General features: G+C 39.2%; 1 protein-coding gene across 5 annotated transcripts in view; it reads left to right on the top strand.

The window, feature by feature from the left end:
* The window catches only part of MATR3 (matrin 3), a 30,183-nt gene extending 23,164 nt beyond the window's left edge, over positions 1-7,019 (top strand). For 4 of the 5 annotated variants that reach the window (XM_032336552.1, XM_032336554.1, XM_032336553.1 and 1 more), the window contains 4 exons: positions 41-416; positions 2,310-2,676; positions 3,156-3,277; positions 5,648-7,019. In XM_032336552.1, the coding sequence (XP_032192443.1) occupies positions 41-416; positions 2,310-2,676; positions 3,156-3,277; positions 5,648-5,698 (916 nt within the window). In that variant the 3' untranslated portion in view covers positions 5,699-7,019. The remainder of the gene's footprint in view (positions 1-40; positions 417-2,309; positions 2,677-3,155; positions 3,278-5,647) is intronic. The other variant, XM_032336556.1, reaches the window with a different exon arrangement.
* The last annotated feature ends 8,695 nt before the right edge of the window (positions 7,020-15,714 follow it).

Here is a 15,714-nt window from a genome sequence, read left to right as displayed (position 1 = left end):
TCAGGAGAATTAATTGAGGGGGGTATCCTTTTGATTTCAGGAAAAGATCTTATTCTCCAGATGGCAAAGAATCTCCAAGCGATAAGAAATCCAAGATTGATGGTTCCCAGAAGACTGAAAGTACAACTGAAGGTAAAGAACAAGAAGAGAAATCAGGTGAAGATGGTGAAAAAGATACAAAGGATGACCAAGCCGAGCAAGAACCTAACATGCTTCTTGAATCTGAAGATGAGCTACTCGTGGATGAAGAAGAAGCAGCAGCACTGCTAGAAAGTGGCAGTTCGGTGGGAGATGAGACAGATCTTGCTAATTTAGGTGATGTCGCTTCTGATGGGAAAAAGGAATCTTCGGACAAAGCTGTGAAAAAAGATGGAAATGCCAGCGCTTCGGCAGCTGCAAAGAAAAAGCTGAAAAAGGTAAAGGAAGATTGTATGTTGACCTGTGCTGACAGAAAACTAGATCAGATAAATGTTTATTATTTACATTAGCAGCATCAGCTTAAAGGGAATTAGTCACTTACATGAGAAAAAATCAGGTATGAACCATTTATAGAATAAATATTTAAAAGTAAACTCTGCAATAAATAGGTTAAGTAAGACTTTTTATAGTAGTTGTTAAAAAGTGTCAACTAACAGAAGGAAGTTTTTAGTCAGGTAGGAGGAAGTCCTAAATCTACATATGTTTGTGTATTGTAGAATGTAAGTACTGGTAAGCAGCCTTTTAGTACAGCTTATTTTTTAAAAGATGGGACAGGAGTTTATAATAAGTTAATTGGCCCAAGATAGTAAAACATTTGCCATTCATTTAAAAACTGTTAAACTTGGGGCATCTGGCTGGCTTAGTGGAGCATGCAACTCTTGATCTTGGGGTTGTGGGTTCAGGCCCCAGGTTGGGCATAGAGATTACTTAAAAATAGGATCTTATTTTGTTAAGCTTGAAGAATTCTCGTATTTGAGAAACATAAGCTTGATCAGATAATACAGTAACTTTTAAGACATTTTGCTTAGAACACACGTCACTGATAAGCATATAAGGTGAATACAAATATAAAAATATATACAAAGCATAAAGAATAGTAAAACAAAAGACCATGATCTACTGATTATCTGCATTAAGGATTAGAGCACTAAAATGCCTTTGAAGCCCCTTATATTAAATGGTTCTTTCAGTGAGGTCCTTTCCTGGTCCATTGGTTCCTTGTAAGCAATATTCAGCCATTGGAAGGCAGATTTTGTTGGTTTGGTCACATAACATTGTTTTGCTTTTTTTGTTGTTGCGTTTTTTAAAGATTTTATTTATTTGAAAGAGAGCAAGCCAGCAGGAGCAGGGAGAGGGGCAGAATGAGAGGGTGAATCTTCCTGCTTCCTGCTGACCAGGAAGCCTGACAGAGGATTGGACCTGAGGACCCTGGGATTGTGGCCTTTGGTGACCTGAGCAAAAAGCCGACATTTAAGCTACTGAGTCACTCAGGTGCCTAGTCACATAACTTAGTTTCTGGCTGAAGTGGATGATTGTTGCGTAATATGTTTGCACTCTTTTTCTTTTTTCTTTTTTTTTTTTTTAATTTGACAGAGATCACAAGTAGGCAGAGCAGCAGGCAGAGAGAGAGGGGAAGCAGGCTCCCAAATGAGCAGAGAGCCCAGTGTGGGGCTTGATCCCAGGACCTGAGCGGGAGGCAGAGACTTAACCCACTGAGCCATGCAGGTGCCCCAGAACGTTATATTTGCACTCTTAAGAGCTGATACTTATTACATGCTATAAATTTTTCTCAGCTCTTTGTGTATGCTAATAAACTTAATCCTCAGAGTAACTATAAGCAGCAGATAAAATACCTTTATTAACCTGGTTTTATGAATGAGAAAATTTAGGCATAGAGAAGTTCAATAAATTGTCCTTGGTCATACTGCTTGATTTTTTTTTTTTTCCTTTTTTAACCACTTTCGAGACTTAGTGTTCTCTAAATAACAGTTTTATCCTAAGATACTGTCTTCCAAAGGATAACATTGAACTACTTTTATCAAAGCACATTTTGATACAGTCCCTTGCAGCCTAATAGTTTTAAGAAGTGTAGAATATAATGTCCTTACCTCATTTATTTTCTGCTCTTCATGTGAGGCAGGCTTTTAATTATATAGTTTTAAAACAAAGTTGTTTTAAAAAACAACAGTGATTTTGGGGGAGAAAGGAACAAGTCAGTATTTTGAAAGAATGACTAAGGGCAAAGACGCTATCCCTTTCCCTTCAAGTAAAGCAAATGGAAGGGATGCTGCAGGATAATTGTTGCAGAGTAAATTTGTCTTTCTTAACAGCGTCGTTTCCCAGGGAGTATGGAAGGTTTTGTCACTCTAGATGAGGTTGGTGATGAGGAAGATTCGGAACTTCAGAAACTTCGTAAATCGGGCATGGCATTTAAATCTGGTGACAAAAATGATGATGGTTTGGTTGAAATTAAGGTGGACAAGATCGAGGAACTTGATCAAGAAAATGAAGCAGCGTTGGAAAATGGAATTAAAAATGAGGAAAATACAGAACCAGGCGCTGAATCTGCTGAGAATGCTGATGATCCCAACAAAGATACAAGTGAAAATGCAGATGGCCAAAGTGATGAAAACAAGGAGGACTATACAATCCCAGATGAGTATAGAATTGGACCATATCAGCCCAATGTTCCTGTTGGTGAGATATAAGGCTTTGTTCTTCCCTTCTCACCCCTTACAAGTTTATTACTAAATAATTTTTAAATTGGTCTTACATAAACTTTGATACCATTTTAAATTTATTTCTCTGCAGAATGATTTGTAAATCTTAATCGATATATTCTTCTCCACTTAACCAACTCTCCTCATTTTGTGTTATCTTTTGTTACCATTTCACAATATGTTCTTTCTCCGCATAAAGGTTTCTGAGAATTTCACATTGCTTTTTCTTTATCTTTTTTATATTTCTGCCCTTTTTTAAGAGTACAGTTAGGTGGACCTTAAACATCAATTAAGTACAATTAACTAATGATACTATGGTTTTTGTTTCGTTTTAGCTTAGGCTATAATGGACTTCTCACAAATACCTCATTCAAATAATGATGGAAAAAAGATTTGAGAACACTAATTAAAACTTCTGATTTACTAAATTTGTAAGAATGTATGTTTGTGTTCTAGGTATAGACTATGTGATACCTAAAACAGGGTTTTACTGTAAGCTGTGTTCACTCTTTTATACAAATGAAGAAGTTGCAAAGAATACTCATTGCAGCAGCCTTCCTCATTATCAGAAATTAAAGGTAAGACTGAATCTAAAAGAGTAGAGTTCTTTTATAAAAACAAATCGTATAGGGGCACCTGGGTGGCTTAGTGGGTTAAAGCCTCTGCCTTCAGCTCAGACGTGGGATCCAGCCCCTCAGGGCTCTCTGCTCAGCAGGGAGCCTGCTTCCCTTCCTCTCTCTCTGCCTGCCTCTCTGCCTACTTGTGATCTCTGTCTGTCAAATAAATAAATAAAATATTTTTTAAAAAATCATATAAAGTTACACAAAGTAAAATGTGTATGGTACCTTCTGTAGACCAATCACAATGCTTTATCCTAGAGATGACACTTTTATTTCTTTGTTGATGGGCCTTAAGCAGTCTAATGAATTCTAGGAACATCTGTTGAGCCTTTTTCTATAGTACATTCTAATTAAATTATTGAATAATTTTTTAGCTGTTACAGATTCTCTTATAACTAAAGTTACTTCTTCCCAAGTGAGTATTCGACTGTAATTTCTCTAATTTGGAAGATTCTGGAGGCCTGAATGTCAAGTGGAATAATAAAAGCTTTTTCAACTTTTATGATGTGCCATGTCCCTTCGTACTTAATGATTTTTACATTGTTGTTAAATTATTTGATAATAATGATATTCTATAATAAATGGATTAAAAAAATAAAACATTAATGAAGCATAACAAATTCCTATTTTGATATTCTGAAATTTGGTATTTTTAGTGATTGCTTTAAGGATTGAGTATTAAAGCAGGTAATAGGGAAAAAAACTTTGACGGGGCGCCTGGGTGGCTCAGTGGGTTAAAGCCTCTGCCTTCGGCTCAGGTCATGATCCCAGGGTCCTGGGATCAAGCCCCACATCGGGCTCTCTGCTCTGCGGGGAGCCTGCTTCCTCCTCTCTCTCTCTGCCTGCCTCTCTGCCTACTTGTGATCTTGGTCTATCAAATAAATAAATTAAAAAAAAAAAAAAAAAAAACCTTTGAAAGGCTTTTAACTCCGTAAGTACGAATAACCTGATTTTTGCACTGCTTGGTAGTAGAGAGCTACTGGAGTATTCCGTTACCATACATGTTCTGTGTGTTGATTTATATGGATAAAGATAGCCTTGATTTTGGAGGGGGGCGAGGGGGTGGCCTTGAATTTAGGAAATAATGCCATTTCTTGGCTGTGCACTAGTTTGAAATGAAGGTATTCTTTGCTACCTGTGTCTTACATTTAGCATATGAAAAAAGAATGCTGGTTTAATTGCATTAGTAGCAGAAGTTGTGTATTACATAGAACATTGTTGAAATACAAAAGTTGTCTCAGTGCCTGATACTTGATAAGTGATATGCTTTCTAATATTTCCTAGCTATTCTAATTTTCATTTGTCTATTGGAGGTGACTTTATAATTCTGTGGTTTGTTGTTTTGTTTTAATTTTTTTTTTAAGATTTTATTTATTTATTAGAGCATGAGAGGGGAGAGGTCAGAGGGAGAAGCAGACTCCCCCACTGGAGTTGAGAGCCTGATGCGGGACTCGATCCTGGGACACCAGGATCATGACCTGAGCTGAAGGCAATTGCCTAACCAGCTGAGCCACCCAGGCACCCTCTGTTATTCTATTTTAAAGAAACTGTCGACTTCACTAAAATTTATTATGCAATATAATATTTTGCTAATGATAAATGACTTGATACTTTCCTGAGTGTTTTTTCCAGTGGGTTTTTAACCCTCTCATCAGTTGGAAGTAACTATAGAGTTGAGAAATTCTACCCGGAAGTAAAGAAAAAATGGGTATTTTACATTTGGCAGGGAGGGTTACTTATTAATGTCTTAATATGCCTAAGAACTCTAGAAATTACAGGTGCAATACAGGGGTCACCGCTTTTGTAGATAAGGTGGGGTTTTGGGGGTGTGTGGAATATACCCACAGTCATTCATTTAAGTATTGGTATGGCTGGCTTTATTGCTGTAAAAGAATTGAGTAGTTGAAATAAAGAATAGCCCAGAAAGAAAATATTTACTACCTTTAAGAAAATGTTTCCCCACTTTAATGGAAGGCGCACTATTTGAATAAATGCATGTTATTTTAACTACTGTATGTTCTTGGAATGGTGGCAGTTCTTCTGTGCAAGTATGATTTTTGTTTTCTTATCTCTATAAGTTAATGTTAACTGTAAATTGGAATAATCTTTTTTCCACATTTTACTATTTTTTCCACGTTTTTATGTACTATAATCTAGTTTAGTTTTGTACACTGACTTAACAAGAATACCAAATCTTTAAAATAACTGATAATGTTACAGTTAAATTACAATGAAATTCAAAAAGTTGAGTAGAGTATTTTATTTTGAAGTTCATCCTTTTAGGTTTTCTTAGGTGACTTAATCCTTGTAATTTTTTTTTCTTTTCAGAAATTTCTGAATAAATTGGCAGAAGAACGCAGGCAGAAGAAGGAAGCTTAAAATGTGCAAGAAGCTTAACAATTTCAAAGAAAATAATGGTTCTTTGTTTTTAATGTTAACCTTTTTTAAATACAATACTGATAGTTAGAAGAAAACTATTGTACTCTTTTGTTTTAGTGGAAAAATAATAGATGTCTGTTCATGTGTTAAGTGTTAGAGCAAAAATACATACACGGTTAAGTTAATGAAGAATTGTTTTTGTTTTATCAGAATGGTAAAAGACCGAAGTACTTTGTAGAGACTGACTCGTATGTAAGCTACTTAAGACAACTTGCACCACTAAGAAAAAAAGATGTAGAATCATTCAGAGAAATGAAATTTAGTTCCAGGCTTCAAAGAAATGTCAAAACTTTTGATTCCATTCAATAAAGAACAAAACCAATTGTATTTTTATTACTTTCATCTGAAACATTCCACATTTTAATCTGAGCCTTTCATTTGGAGTTTGAAGCTTTTTGGTTGCTTTTTATTTGGAGATCTTCATGATATGAGATTGGCAATTAAAAAGCAGGTGCAGTTTTCTTTTAATGTCATGTTGTTGTTTAGGTAATAAGAAATACTAAGTAATTGGCTTTAGATTTTTGTAATTTTTTCCCCTAAGTTCCTGCTAGATTTCGTATTCTAGTAGTCAATGTATTTTCAGTGAAATGTAAAAAATACTCCCGTTCTCTTTGAGCAGTATTAATTTCTTGAGATCTTATTGCTTGTCACTTGAATCCTGTAGCTGTCATACATCTGGTATAAGCAACATTTGATTTTTGAAGTGTGTAGACCATCTCTTCATATTTCAAAATGTAATTTTACATTTCTGCATTTTAAAACAGTTTGGCGATAATCTAGACGCACGCTTCTAATTCACATACCTGCACATGTGACCTTTGTGAACAGAAATTTGCATGTATAATCTGTGTTTACTTGTAACTTTCTGGTAATATACTGCTTATATCTGTGGATTCAAGTTTCTGAAGTGAATACCAATAAAAAAACTTAGGCCATGTTCATTGGTTATACATGTTTGGAATGTTAACCAATATTTTTGTCAGTTGTGGTTTTTATTCACTGTTACACTTCTTTGCATGCTTTAACAAATTATTACATTTTTAATCTAGAGTGTTCTAAAGACTGCTACTAAAGATCTGAGTTTTAAAGTTTTTGGTGCTGGTGGATTTCTTGTTCCTGTTACATAAAAATGGGGCTATTCGTGGTCTTTAAAAACCTTTGAAGGTTAAAATGATAAGAGTGAAGAAATGGCAAACGCTCATGTTTAAACCTGTCTTAAGTATCAACCAATAAAGTTGGAAATAACATGGAGTATCAAGAATTAGTTCTACCAGCTTTTCAAAATTTTTTTGGTTTCTTGGTGTAAGGGATTTACCTATTGTCAAAAACAAATTTTTAATGTTAAGAAATAGAAGAACTTAATAAGAATTCTCTTTGGAACTCTTAGGTCTGAATGTGTTTAAGGGATATATCAGAATTTTGTGGTGTATCTCTGAAAGGCAGTTAACTTTTTAATGTGACATGCACAAAAAATCCTCGCCAGTTTATTTCTGCAGTTTAATTTTGGCCTTTACTAATTACCCACTTTTGTTTATTCCAACTGTTAACTAACAGCAAGCAACACGAAGTGTCAAGTATGCATTGGAATCCCTAATTGTTTCCTGTCAATGATAGCATTTTTTCATAGGCCCGACTTTGTTGGCTCTACCAAGCTATAGAAGAAAAAGTTCAATATCTTCATTTAATAACATTTAGAAAGCAAAAATTTTCATAAGTAAGCTATTAGTATTTTCCATATTATGGCAAACTTTTTTTCATAGGAATGTTTTCACTTAAACCTGGTATAAAGTTGGACATTTTTACCACTATCATTTTAGCCTTTAGTTTAATCTTAGGTTGATCCTCTGTGAGGAAACCTTTAAAAACACCTTGAGTATGTATTATTTTTTTAAACCTATTGCTGGTATATTTGAGATTTGAGTGTGACTCCGAAAAAAGCTTGAGTTGACTATACTGTAAAGGGTTAATTTGAAAATTTACTGATGAGGAATGTGAATTTCTGGTCACAGTGCACTAACTTCTGTAGAGTCTAAATACAATTTTGAGGAAATTTTTAAGGTTATATCTGTTCTCTGATTTCCTTTTAAGGGGATAGCTTTCCTCCCCCAGTGATATGGAACACAAAATACACCCTGTTAAGTGTTAATGGCAGGTATTAAGAGTTATAGGGGGAAAATCCATTATTTTTTGCCTAGCTTTGTTCACGGTGGGTTTTCAGTAATATTAACCTGAGTAATATTGTGACAAAAACAGGCTGGTGGTGGAGGCGCCTGGGTGGTGCAATAAATTAAGCATCTGGCTCTTGGTTTAGGCTCTGGTGTGATCAAAGGGCCGTGAGCATTTGCGTTGCACTCATCGTGGAGTATGGTTGGGATTCACTCTCCTTCTCCCCCTACTCTCAAGCTCTCTCAAATAATCTTATAACGAGGCCGATGTAGTGGAAATCTGCAGGTACACTGTAGTAGAACAATTTTTTAAAAACCAGAACATTCATGGGGTGCCTGGCTGGCTCAGTCAGTGTGAAACATATAAACCAAATCTTGGGATTGTGACTTTGAGACCCAAGTTGAATGTATAATCTTTAAAATAATTTATGAGAGATCAAGAAAGGGAACACAAAGCACAGGGGAGCTGGAGAGGGAGAAGCAGGCTCAGGGAGCCTGGTACGGGGCTCGATCCCAGACTCTGGGATCATGACCTGAGCTGAAGGCAGATGCTTAATGACTGAGTCACCCAGGTGCCCCTAAAAAATAAAATCTTTAAAAAAAAAAATAGTAAAGTGTTTGATCCAGTGTGTGTAGGTTATTTAAGATAATTTGCATTATGGCTAGAAGCAGCTCTATATGCTTTTATTGGTCTCCATTATAGAAGATGGTTTAGTATAGTTGAAAGCTCAAGTATTGGGTGGTAATGTGTTTAGGATTGGGTATTCCCTGGCAGCTCTGAGCTGTTTGTTGATCTACTGTTTAAAATGCCCTTTCGGGGCGCCTGGGTGGCTCAGTGGGTTAAGCCGCTGCCTTCGGCTTGGGTCATGATCTCAGGGTCCTGGGATCGAGTCCCGAATCGGGCTCTCTGCTCGGCGGGGAGCCTGCTTCCCTCTCTCTCTCTCTGCCTGCCTCTCTGTCTACTGTGATCTCTCTCTGTCAAATAAATAAATAAAATCTTTAAAAAATAAATAAATAAATAAATAATAAAATAAAATGCCCTTTCGGGGCACCTGGGTGGCTCAGTGGGTTGAGCCTCTGCCTTTGGCTGGGGTTGTGATCCCGGGGTCCTGGGATCGAGCCCCAAGTTGGGCTCTTCGCTCAGTGGGGAGCCTGCTTCTCCGCTCTGCGCCACCCCCCGCCTGCCTCTCTGTCTACTTGTGATCTCTCTGTCAAATAAATAAATTAAATAAATAAATAAATAAAAATAAAACGCCCTTTCCAGGGGCACCTGGGTGGCTCAGTGAGTTAAAGCCTCTGCCTTTGGCTCAGGTCGTGATCCCAGGGTTCTGGGATGGAGCCCCGCATCTGGCTCTCTCCTCAGCAGGAAGCCTGCTTCCCTTCCTGCTCTCTCTCTGTTCCTCTCTGCCTACTTGTGATCTCTATCAAATTTAAAAAAAATTTTAAAAAGTCTTAAAATGCCCTTTCCAGGGCTCCTGGCTGGCTTTTAAGAGACAGAGCCCAAACTGGTGGGGGAAGGGCGGGCACAGGGAGAGACCGAAGCAGGATTAGATCTGAAGTAAGGCTCAGTCTCAAAATCCTGTGATCTTGACTGGAGCCAACATCAAGAGGTGGACATTTAACCTGATGAAGCCTCCCGGGCACCCCCAGAATAAGATCTCTTAAAATACGGAATACCCAAGGTCGTGGGATTGAGCCCCAAATCAGGTTCCCTGCTCAGCAGGGAGCCTGATTCTGCCTCTGCCCGTCTCCAGTTCATGGGCTCTTTTTCCTTCACTCTCATTCTCTCAAATCTTAAAAAATTATAATAGCCTGAGATACGGTTCAAAGACTCATGCTTTTAAAAAATACCCTTTAACTTTGATGCAAGTCGGTTAGGGTTAAGGCCAAGATTCTTAGGGTCAGCAATAGTATACAAACCAAGTTATTGAATTGTTTTTCTTTTTTTTTTTTTTTTAAGATTTTATTTATTTGACAGAGAGAGCACAAATAGGCAGAGAGACAGACAGAGAGATGAGGAGAAGCAGGCTCCCTGCTGAGCAGAGAGCCCAATGCTGGACTCGATCCTAGGCCCCTGGGATCATGACCTGAGCCAAAGGCAGAGGCTTAACCCACTGAGCCACCCAGGCACCCCTATTGAATTGTTTTTCTTTAGTGGTTCTCAAATGTTAGCATGCATCAGAATTACCCGAAGGCTTTGTTAGAATATGGATGGGGTCCACTAGACTTTCTGCTTTGCTGGGTTTTGGGTGGGTCTTGATAATTTGCAGTTTTTAAAGATCTTATTTATTTGACAGAGATCACAAGTAGGCAGAGAGGGAAGCAGGCTCGCCGCTGAGCAGAGAGCCCAATGTGGGGCTCCATCCCAGGACCCTGGGATCAGGACCTGAGCAAAAGACAGGCTTAACCCTCTGAGCTCCCCAGGTGCCCCAATAATTTGCATTTTTAACATGTCACCAGGTGATGATGGTATCAATTCTAGAAGCCACACTTTTTAGAATGACAGTTTTACTTGTAGCTAAAGAAGTATTTTGGCTAGAGGTTGTAATCATGCCTACTTCAGGTACTCTTGCCTCCCCCCGCCCCCCCACGCACTACTGCTATGGCTACTGTTCCAAACCTTGAACTAGGGGAAATGCTAGAAATTAATCACCATTTGAAGCTTGTGCAAAGCATTAAAAAAAGGGGGGGGGGGCGTGGAATTCAGTTGAGTGTGTGACTCTTGGTTTTCAGCTCATGTCATGATCTCATGGTCCTGGGAGAGTTCCCCCCTCACATTCCCACTCATGCTCTTTATAAAATAAAAACTTTTTTTAAAACCACCAATGGAAGATACCCCATTTCAGAGCTGTAGGTATTGCTTTTCCAGGTGTGCCTTTTCTCTTTTGCTCAGAACACTAAAGTCTTGTAATTTTCTGGGAACTGGGCACAATCAGACATTTAAGGAAAGTTACTGGGGCGGAAACATGAAGTCTTAGGAATTCAGTATTTTGCCTAGTTAAATGTTTACTTTCTTTTCCCACTGTATCACTTAATAACATAGGAACTAATGAAACAGCTTGGTTATAATTGAAGTTTCAAGTGAATGGGAAAATGGAAATGGCTACCTCATCACTCAAGTACATCTAACTTGGTAAACTATAGTTGGTACTGAGTGGAGCTCAACTAAAGTACTAGTTAATTAGGTAAAAGATAAAACTTAAATTACAGAGATTAGGCAAAGTACAGGTGAGGACTATTGGAAGGTAATATACAATTAATTTTTATGACCGTGTTCAGATTTTTTTTTTTAAGATTTTATTTATTTGCCAGAGTTCACAAGTAGGCAGGCAGGCAGAGAGAGGAAGAAGCAGGCTCCTTGTGGAGCAGAGAGCCTGATGTGGGGCTTGATCCCAGGATCCTGGGATCATGACCTGAGCCGAAGGCAGAGGCTTTAACCCGCTGAGCCACCCAGGTGCCCCTTATGTTGAGATTTTTAGCCTTGGCTCTTTTGTGAACTTAAAGCTCTATTAAAAGGTTTATAATTGCCAATTTAAGAACTCTGTGAAGATGTACAATAGGAAATATGAAAACAATGAAAGGGAAAAGCAATCTATATTGGATCTAGTAGACCAAAAAATAGACATTTTTGCCCCCCCCCCATAACATATGTAAACTTGGAGTGAATGGCATTGAGTACTAATTTAATGACCTCTGATCCATGATGTTCTTGTGCTTCATGCATGGTAGCATTGATGAAGAATGTTTTGTGTATTTAACCAAAAGAATTCCAGAAACAACCAGCCATCTAAAGACATGTAAATGGGATATGCCGAGAGTATCAGGGATGTCCCACCTTTGATTAGTACAGTACCCAAGTTTAAATCATTGCACTTGCCTGTTGTAAAGCAAGACTAATTCTTAGGTGCTCAACTCTGCCAAGGTTAACTCAGAAGTGGTTTCTTGTTGGCTATTTGACTCTTGAGATTTAAATGACCTTTTTCTCCCCGTTCACTTTTAAGAGGTCCCTGGGTGACTGGGTCAGTAGAGCATGCATCTCTTAATATTGGGGTTCTTTCTAAGTTGGAGCTTCACGTTGGGTGTAGAGATTATTTCAAAATCTTAGAAGTTGGCTGTGAACATCAAAAGGCATCAGCAATCGGATTCTGGCTGTTTTCTTAGCAATCACAAGTCTATATAGAGTTCCTTTTTCTTACTACTCCACTGTGTGAGTTCTATAGTTTTTGTGGTGTCATGAGGGCCTGTGGGGGAAGGTGTGGCAGTTTATTATTAGTGTGATGGTGACGCTGTAGTGGTACTGCCTTTCATGTTCCAGATTGTGGCTGCTACTCACAAGCATCAGGGGTTGACTTTTTTTTTCTCTTTTTTTTTTTTTTTTTTTTTAGATTTTATTTGAGAGACAACAAGAGCACAAGCAGGGGAGGGGCAAAGGGAGAGGAGGGGGAGCAGACTCCCCACTGAGCTCAGGGGCTCCCAGGACTGTGAGATCATGACCTGAGTCAAAGTCAGACTCAACCACCCAGGTGCCCACTGGCACATCTCAGCTGGGAAGGGCTTGGCCCAACCTGGAGGAATTCCCTCTGCCCTTCCTGTATTCTGCAATGTGTAGGCGCACATCACCCTTTTGCAAAAACCTTTACCTACGTCTACACGCATCTACACCTTAGTCTCTAAATCCTGTTCATCCTGCCTACTCAGCTTACACAAATTTGATCCTCCTTTTAACTTAGGATATGGTTGGTTGCTTCTGGAATTCTTTTGGTTAAATACACTTTACACTTCACCATCTTAACCATTTTTTAAAAAATATTTTTTTAATTTATTTGACAGAGATCACAAGCAGGCAGAGAGGCGGGGGAGGGGAGCGGGTGGGGGGAGCAGGCTCCCCATCACAGAGAGAGCCTGATGCTGAGCTTGATTCCAGGACCCCAGGATCATGACCCGAGCTGAAGGCAGAGGCTTTAACCCACTGAGCCACCCAGGTGTCCCAATCTTAACCATTCTTAAGCACACAGTTCAGTGGTATTGCATTCACATTGTTCTGCAACCATTATCCATCCCCATAACTCTTCATCTTATAAAACTGAAACTACCTGTTAAGCAATAACTCTCCACCCACTCCTTCTCCTGGCCCCTCAAAACCATCATTACAATTTGTTTTTATGATTTTCACTATCTCAGAAGTGGAATCCTACAGTATCTTTGTCACTTAATGTACACAAGTTTCATAGATGATATAGCATATTGCAGAATTTCCTCCTTAGAGGCTAATACTTCATTGTATATATATCCCATATTTTGCTTATTCATTCATCTATTGCTAGACATGGATTGCTTCCACATTTTACCTGTTAGTAATGCTTGCTATGAACATGGATGGACAAATACATATTTGAGATCCTGCTTTCAGATCTTTTGGACATATATCCTGAAGTTGTATTGCTGGATCATATGATAATGTTATTTTAAAAATTTTGAGGAACCTCCGTACTGTCTTCCACAGCAGCTATACCATATTACACTTCCACCAACTGCAGGAAGTTTCCAGTTTCTCTACATTCTCACCGAAACTTGTTAACTTTTCCTTACTTGATAGTAGCTATCCTAATGGGTGTGAAGTGGTATCAACTTTTCTAGAAAAAGATCATGCCAATTACTGCCTTGTGTATCAGTGTTCAGGACCATGCTGGCACATGGCAGACATTCAAAATTTGTTGCATGATGCTTTTGTTTGTTTGTTTGTTTGTTTCTAAAGATTTTATTTATTTATTTGACAGACAGAGATCACAAGTAGGCAGAGAGGCAGGCACAGAGAGAGGAGGAAGCAGGCTCCCCGCCAAGCAGAGAGCCCGATGTGGGGCTTGATCCCAGGACACTGAAATCATGACCTGAGCCGAAGGCAGAGGCTTAACCCACTGAGCCACCCAGGCGCCCCATGCATGATGCTTTTGTATCCTCACCTGAATTGTAAATATTCAGAGCAGGAACCACTGCTTACCCCTACAGTACTAGGTCCTTACTAAATATGAAGTAATGCTGGGGTACATACTCTTCCCAGCTTCCACATGATACAAATGAGCATAGGGACAAGACCATTACCCAAACTGCTATAGAAGCATATAAGGTGGGCGCCTGGGTGGCTCAGTGGGTTAAGCCGCTGCCTTCGGCTCAGGTCATGATCTCAGGGTCCTGGGATCGAGTCCCGCATCGGGCTCTCTGCTCAGCGGGGAGCCTGCTTCCCTCTCTCTCTCTCTCTACCTGCCTCTCCATCTACTTGTGATCTCTCTCTGTCAAATAAATAAATAAAATCTTAAAAAAAAAAAAAAAAAAAAAAAGAAGCATATAAGGTAGTTTTATTTGAGGTATGATTTTTTTCTTCCTGTTTATAACTGCAATTGAGAATTTAGACTATAAAAAATATGCAAAAGACAAATCTGGGGCACCTGGGTGGCTCAGTGGGTTAAGCTTCTGCCTTCGGCTCAGGTCATGATCTCAGGGTCCTGGGATCGAGCCCCGCATGGGGCTCTCTGCTCAGCAGGGAGCCTGCTTCCTCCTCTTTCTCTGCCTGCCTCTCTGCCTACTTGTGATCTGTCAAATAAAATCTTAAAAAAAAAAAAAAAATCTTTCAAAATCTGAGGTAAAGGGGCGCCTGGGTGGCTCTGTGGGTTAAGCCTCTGCCTTCAGCTCAGGTCATTATCTCAGGGTCCTGGGATTGAGCCCCCCATCAGGCTCTTTGCTCAGCAGGGAGCCTGCTTCCTCCTGTCTCTCTCTGCCTGCCTCTCTGCCTACTTGGGATCTCTGTCAAATAAATAAAATCTTTAAAAAAAAATCTGAGATACTATTTATTCTGTTTTGAAATGTAGCCTGCTATTATAAATAATGGATTCAATCATATTTGCATTTATTTTTACATAATTTTAGAAGATTATATGTGCTATTTTGTAGCCTTTTTTATTTTAGATTTTTTTGAAAGAGAGAGAATGAGGGGAGGGTTAGAGGGAGAGAATGCAAACTCTGCTGAGCATGCAGCCTGATGTGGGGCTGTGTCGCAATCCAAAATGGATCTCACAACCCAATAGATCATGATCCCAGCAAAAACCAAGAGTTGGATGCTCAACTGACTGAGCCACCCAGGTGTCCCCTGCAGCTTAGGGAAAAAAACAAAAACCTATCAAGGGATATACATTTTTTCTTTTTCTTTTTTTTTTTTTCTTTTTTTTTTAAAGATTTTATTTATTTATTTGACAGATCACAAGTAGACAGAGAGGGAGACAGAGAGAGAGGGAAGCAGGCTCCCTGCTGAGCAGAGAGCCCAATGCGGGACTTGATCCCAGGACGCTGAGATCATGACCTGAGCCGAAGGCAGCGATCTAACCCACTGAGCCACCCAGGCACCCTACATTTTTTCAAAAAGATTTTTTATTTACTTATTTGACAGAGATCACAAGTAGGCAGAGAGGCAGGCAGAGAGAGAGGAAGGCAAGCAGGCTCCCTGCTGAGCAGAGAGCCTGATGTAGAGCTCCATCCCAGGACCCTGGGATCGGGACCTGAGCTGAAGGCAGAGGCTTTAACCCACTGAGCCACCCAGGCGCCCAGGATATACATTTTTTTTTTTTTAAGATTTTATTTATTTGAGAGCGCATGAACTGAGGAGGAAGAGAAGAAGAAAAAGCAGACTCCCCAGTGAGGAGGGAGCCCCATGTGGGACTGGATCCCAAGGACCCTGGAATCATGACCTGAGCCACCCAGGCAACCGGGATATATATGTATCTTTTAAATAACTAATGTTTT

Source organism: Mustela erminea, chromosome 3 (genome assembly GCF_009829155.1).
Source record: "Mustela erminea isolate mMusErm1 chromosome 3, mMusErm1.Pri, whole genome shotgun sequence".
Classification (NCBI taxonomy): Eukaryota; Metazoa; Chordata; class Mammalia; order Carnivora; family Mustelidae; genus Mustela; species Mustela erminea.
This window is presented reverse-complemented; position numbering and strand designations above follow the sequence as displayed.